At 47.9% G+C, this 6,693-nt stretch overlaps 1 protein-coding gene across 4 annotated transcripts in view; it reads left to right on the plus strand.

The window, feature by feature from the left end:
- SFXN1 (sideroflexin 1) overlaps positions 1-5,677 on the plus strand; it is a 29,757-nt gene extending 24,080 nt beyond the window's left edge. For 2 of the 4 annotated variants that reach the window (XR_009551484.1, XR_009551486.1), the window contains 4 exons: positions 1,834-1,883; positions 2,860-2,907; positions 3,574-5,296; positions 5,328-5,677. Coding sequence is in view for 1 of the 4 variants with exons in the window: in XM_007524366.3 (XP_007524428.2) it covers positions 1,834-1,883; positions 2,860-2,907; positions 3,574-3,670 (195 nt within the window). In the remaining 3 variants the exon portion in view is untranslated. Of the gene's footprint in view, positions 1-1,833; positions 1,884-2,859; positions 2,908-3,573 lie in introns of all 4 variants that reach the window. The other 2 variants (XR_009551485.1, XM_007524366.3) reach the window with 2 other exon arrangements.
- Positions 5,678-6,693: the final 1,016 nt, after the last annotated feature.

The raw sequence follows: 6,693 nt of genomic DNA on the forward strand, positions 1-6,693 counted from the left end.
AGAAAGAAAAGTGACAGGCACGAAGTTTGGACACTCACAGTGGTCTTAATTGTGTGCCTAGCAGCCAAAATCACCAAAGGAATGCGTGTGTCGGGCACCTACCACATTCCGGGCTCTGTAGCAGAGCCCAGTGGCTCGTAGGTTCTAAATGCAAAACTGTGAAATGTCTAAATAAAATCGATTTAGAGGGAGCAGGTGGTGGCACACCTGGTTAAGCACATACACTACAGTGCACAAGACTGCAGGTTCAAGGCCCTAGTCCCCACCAGCAGGGATGAAGTTTCACCAGTGGGGAAGTAGAACTACAGGTGTCTCTCTGTCTCTCTCCCTCTGCTCCTCCTCCTCTCTCAATGTCACTCTGTCTCTATTCAGTAATAAATAAATAAAAGTAAATGTTAAAAATATTTTTTTAAAAAGAAAAGTCTTAAAATCAAATAAGTCATCTTGAAACTCAGTTAAGTGAAAGGTTTTCTGGGTGTTGCTTCAGAAGCAGTTCATCAAGTGTTGTTTTCGCTGGGCTGGCTTCACGGGTGGGTAACAGACGACCAGGGACTCATGGTTAAGCTGTAGGCAGTATCTCTTTATTCATGCAGGACGCAGCACAATCTAAGCCGAGCTAAGCTAAACTCAAGGTACCATAAAACTCACAATGCTGTCTATATATACTTGCCAAGTAGGGTGGAAACAGGATGTGACATAGAGAGGGTGGAGAGAAAAGTGACTGGTGAAAATCAGAGTGTGACAAGGAGAGGATCAGGGTGTGACAAGGAGAGGGGGTGGAGCAGGCGAGAATTCTATCACTGAACCACTAATGCCCTGGAGGGAGGGTGGAACTTGTTAACAGCGGTTATGTAAACAGAATGAAGTGTTTATGTAAATAGAATAGTGTTAAGCAAGGGGGATTTAAACCAAATGAAACAGAAGGGGTCTCATGCATACCAACAATCAAGCACTAAACAATAAGTGGGGGTCCCCTTATTGTTAAGGCTCTGTTTTGTGAAATCTTGAGAGAGGATAAGAAAGCAAGAAACGGGAGTCTGGCAGTAGCTCAGCGGGTTAAGCTCACGTGGCGCAAAATGCAAGGACCAGCCTAACGATCCCGGTTCGAGCCCCCTCGGCTCCCCACCTGCAGGGGAGTCGCTTCACAGGCGGTGAAGCAGGTCTGCAGGTGTCTGTCTTTCTCTCCCCCTCTCTGTCTTCCCCTCCTCTCTCCATTTCTCTCTGTGCTATCTAACAACGACGGCATCAATCACAACAATAAGAATAACCACACGCTAAAACAACAAGGGCAACAGAAGGGAAAATACATGAATTAATTAAAAAGAAAGCAAGAAACACACTGGGAAGCAGATGTATGGAGAACATGCAGAAGGACTTGTGCCCAGAATGTAGAGTCTCCACAGTGCTCACTTCTGCAGGTAGCGGGCTCTTAAAGAATGGCTGAAGAAGCTGATGTGTCTTCGCCCGCACTCTTTAGAGAGCTGTCATGGGGGCTGGGTGGTGGCGCACCCAGTTAAGTGCACACAGTACTAAGTACAAGGACCTCGGCTCCCCACCTGCAGGCACCTCCCAGGTTATATGCAAGAAGGGAACATATATATCTGAGGAGACCTTACATCTCTGCTTGTGTGTGTTCATGGACCGATTAAGGAGGCTGATAGGAGTCAGGGCTAGTGCACACCACACACTGCAGTGTGAACCCCGGATCCTCTAACCCCAGTGCGTCCTGCTCCTCTTATGATTCCGGACACTCCCTACCTGCCGAACACCAGGAGGAATGGTCTCTGGGAACCCGCTGTAGGTTGTATTCAAGTCACTTCTTTTTCCACACAGAGATTCCCGTGGATGAGTGCACCTGTTCAAGTTGGCCTGGTCGGCTTCTGGTGAGTGGAATGATTCTGTGCTGCCCAGTTCTCATTCTGGGATAAGTATGGGACATGTAGAACACAGGTTATGAAATTGAGACTGTCAGAGAATGGTCTGGAACCTATGGGTTTTCATAATCAGACCGAAGTCCATTGTCTTTCTAGAGAAGCCAACCACATGTGCCATAATTTGTGAGATTTTTTTTTTTAATTCCTGTAGCTCTTTGATAAAAACAAAATTATATATATATATATATATATATATATATATATATATATATATATATATATATATATATATATATGTTTACACACACATGTATATATAAGTATTGCTTTTGGCAGTCCCTGACAATATAGCTCACATGATGGGGCATATATTTTTGTAATACAATAATACTTTAAAAAAAAAAAAAAAAGCGGGAGTTGGGTGGTAGCGCAGCGGCTTGAATGCAGGTGGTGCAAAGCGCAAGGACCGGCGTAAGGATCCCGGTTCGAGCCCCCGGCTCTCCACCTGCAGGGGAGTCGCTTCACAGGCGGTGAAGCAGGTCTGCAGGTGTCTATCTTTCTCTCCCCCTCTCTGTCTTCCCCTCCTCTCTCCATTTCTCTCTGTCCTGTCCAACAATGATGACAACAATAATAATTGTAACAAGGGCAACAAAAGGGAATAAATAAATAAAATTTTTTAAAAGAAAATTATTTCTTTAAAAAAAAAAAAAAGCAAAACCAGTTTGGGAGGTAGTACAGTAGTAAAGAGGTTTGCACAACAGACTTTCAATGCCCAAGACTCCTGAGGTCTCAGGTTCAATTCCCTGCACCACCACAAGCCAGAGCTGAGCAGTGCTCTGGTTAAATAGGAGAATTTTGAGAATAAGCATTTGCAAAGACAGGACTGTTAGAACAGTGAAGTAATGCACAAGACCAGTTCGAAATGCTCTGATCTGCCTCCTTTTTGGTTGTTGATTTTTTTTCTTGTTCTTCTTTTCTTTTAAAGCTTGGTCTTTGCAACACCTCTGTGCTGTGCCTTGTTCCCTCAGAAGAGGTACGTGTTTCTTAGTCTCTGGCCTGGTGATGAGTTCTGGAACCCAGAAACCATTGACAAGGGGGAGGCCGTGGTTCCACTCATGCCCCTGATGGAGAAGTGAAGACTGGAACAGAGCAATAACCCTGTGATCTTGAGCAGAGAGGGGCGGGGGGTGGAGGGGAGAGCAGTCACCCATGTGGGCTTCAGTTCCCTACTTCCACCCTCGGCAGCTGGAATTCTGCCTCATCAGTCCACTTAGCTCTGGTGCAGATCTGTTTGTACACATTTGCCATCTAGTTCACCACCAAAAACAATAATAGCTTTGTCATATAAAAGAACTCCAGCCCCGTCCCCAGGGACACAGCTGAGGTGGCCAGGGCCTCTCCCTGCGACCCGTCTCCTGACCCGTGGAGCCTGGTCTGTCCTCACACTCGGGTCTCGCTTTGGATGAAAGCAACTTCCTCCTCCACAAGGTTGTCCTCCCCTCTACACTCTCCCACTCTATTTACACTCTGGTCTTTTTGTTCATCTAAGATTCATTCAACTGAGGGCATGTGCCCACGACCTCCTGATGCTCTGCCTGTTTTCTGGCATTCCTGGAGCAGGACTCTGGCTTGGAGGGGATGGGGGCCCCTCTTTCCCAGCCCTGCCCGCCTCACGCTGTCATCTCTCCCTTGTCCCCAGCTCCATGTCTGTGACCAGCCTGGAGCCCGAGTTGCAAGCCGAGATCCAAAAGACCCACCCTGACTTACAGCGCGTGTACTTCAACAAGGGACTGTGACCGATGGGGTGGTGTCCCCTCCCCACACCGCAGCCCGCCACAAACCCAGCGGGCCAGGAAACTCAGTCTGGCTTCTCCTGGTTCCAGAAACCTTAAGAGTCAAGCTGCTACTTCCGGCCCCGCACGCCGGGTGGACAAAGACCCAAATCCTTCTGGCCCCTCAGTACTCAAATCATGTTCTCCTTTACAAAAATGTCCTTCCAGTAGCTCCCAAGACAGCGTCCCAGCCTTCACTCAGGCCAACAGCAGAGATGGTCTCTGTCTGTTCACAGACGTTGGTGGATCAGCCGTCGTGGGGAAGAGATCTGTTCAACACAGTCTAGTCTGCATCCCACTCTTGGCCTCTAATCAACCCGCTTTCAGGAAGGATCGTGGAAAAACAAAAGAGGCTCAGTGGCAAAGCCGTTCAATGAGTCACAAAAGCTGTAGGAATAACAGCCACCAAGAATAAAATCTTAAAAACCGAAGGACCGCTCGCTTCCAATCCGGCAAACCCACAACAGATGCTGAATTGTGTTTCTTTAGTAGTTTTTTTGAGGTCAGTGGAATCAGGTGTCCCACCCACCTTCAAGTCACAGTACTTGACAAGAGTTCGCCGTGCTAGTGGCTTTCTGTGGGTGGCATTTGGACGTGTTCCTGGTGACGTTCTCCTGACGATGCCGAGTCTCAGCTGACACTTGTTGACTTTCTGGCCACTTCTTGGCATCTGTTAATACGATGACCACTGAGATGTACAAGTGTCCCGTTTGGGAACTTTGCTCCCACACCAACACTTCACGAGGCCGGGTTGCATCAGATGAGTCTGTGGGTTTGCTTTTTTAAGGTGTGAAAAGTCCGATTCCAGCCTCCTACCCGCCTTCTTTTCTGTCATCCCTTTGGCTTCAAGAAAGACAGGGAAGTGGTGTGACTGTGGGTCCGTATGAATAATTCTGGAGATTCCATTCTGCCCCGGTTGACGGGTTAGTCTCTGGATTGTACCCAATCGTGGGTTGTACCACACTGCCCTGTCCCAGCAGCGCTGTGTCTGATGTCACAGAAGACACACGTGTGCCATCTGCCACGACCCAGAGGTTCCAGGCAAAGCCCTCAGCTCCGCTGTGATTCAGAGCCTTGTAATCAGAAAACAAAAATGTAGACTTCGCTCTTGAGCAATTCGGGCCAACAGTGCGATCAGACTGATTCCCTCCTGAAGTAAAAACATGACTTCACTTTTCACTGGAAGGACTCCCGGGTCTAGAAAGGGAGTTGGAGGGGCCGCTCTGAGCCTTCCTGTCTTAACTGCCAAGATCTTCTCACATGGCCTTGCTGTTAGAGGGAGCTTTTTAGCAAGAATGTGAAGAGGTACAGTTCTCTTTCCCACCTGCCCCAACTTAGCACAGAATCCTGAAGCACGGTATCCATCACCCAGTTCAGAATGTTAACCTTCACTGAAAAATGCACGACCACTAAATGCGCTCTCCTAAAGGCTGGCGGGGGACTTGTAGATGTTATATCCAGAAGGAAACTAGGACCAGAATACCACTGTGTGTGTGTGTGTGTGTGTGAGAGGGAAAGAGAGACAGACAGAGACACCAGGAACCTGCAACTGTGTCGTGTGTGTGTGTGTGTGTGTGTGTGTGTGTGTGTGTGTGTGTGTGTGTGAGAGAGAGAGAGAGAGACACTAGGAACGTGGAACTGTGTCTTTAACATTTTTGACTGAGGCTTTGACTATTGATAGTTTTTTTTTTTAATAGAAATATTAACTGTATTATTTCATTATGGTTTATCAAAAGGAACAAACAAACCCAGGGTTTGGCAGTCTTTGCCCAATGCATAGATAAACTACTTTTTTTTTTTTCTGGGGAAATGTCCAAGCGGAGTGCGATAAAGTGTGAAAGGCGGCCGGGTGTGGGCAAGTCTGACTGGCAGCGCGTCCCATCATCAGCGCAGTTGTCTCACCAGCGTCAAGCCCATGTGTGATTTCAGCTCAACTGGATGAAATGTGAAATAAACTCAGACTGGCTCAAACTCAGTTCTCTCTCTCCTTTGTCAAGCGGCCGGTGGCACAGACTTGGTGGGACAGCCGGCGGGACCTTCCAGGCAGCCTTTCTGTCTGGACGTTGTCAGTAACTCCTAGTGAAGAGTCTGACACCCACCCCTGCATTTCACCTGCCAGCAAACACCAGCTGCGTAGGGGAGCCCCTTTCCCACCCACCACGTGGTGCAGTTCCTGGCACTCTGGGGTGAACAGGGAGAGTGAGGTTCCTACTTTAAACCCCCTGGTGGACCCTTGGGGGGGGGGCTCCAGTGCTGTGGTGTGTCTCCTATGTCTGTCTCTCTGTCTCTCTCTCTGAAAGTACAGATGGGAGGTCCCAGTTTAAACACAATAATAAGAAAGCACACTATGGTGGGCGTAACTCAAGACACACAAAAATTTTCCCCGGGGCTTTTTTTTTTTTTTTAATTTCCTGCTACTGTTTTGGATTCTTGAGTAATAGCTTTGGAGATAAGTACCAGTCAGCTGTCACAAAAGATAAGCTGAGAAGAAAGTGGAGATAAATAACAGTTGCAGGCCACACGTTGTAAACTAAACTCGGAATTGGGGCTGTCTTCTGCTGGTGGGGTTACAAATGATAGATCAGGGCAGGCGAGATAACTCCCCTGTGTTCCTGCTTTGCCCAATGCAAACCTGGGCTCAGGCCCAGCCCCCTGCTGCATTGGAGAAAGCTTTGTGCTGTGGTGTTGGTCTGTCTGTCTGTCTCTTCCTGTCTGAAAAGGAAGGAAGGTGATTGCCTTCCTTTGGTGACGAAAAGTAAAAATAAATGATAAATTGTCTTTGTAGTTTTCTAGTTTTCCAGATTTTCTGCTTCTGGACTTAACATATAAGTGCTGTGGAAGAAAAAACAGGGATCAGGTGGTGAGGTCAGCGCCTGGCTCAGTTCACATGTGGCCGTGCTCAAGGACCCAGGTTCAAGCCCCCAGTCTCCACCTGCAGGAGGAAAGCTTGCAAGCCGTGAAGCGGGGCTGCAGGTGTCTCTGTATCT

Source organism: Erinaceus europaeus, chromosome 9, assembly GCF_950295315.1.
Source record: "Erinaceus europaeus chromosome 9, mEriEur2.1, whole genome shotgun sequence".
NCBI lineage: Eukaryota > Metazoa > Chordata > Mammalia > Eulipotyphla > Erinaceidae > Erinaceus > Erinaceus europaeus.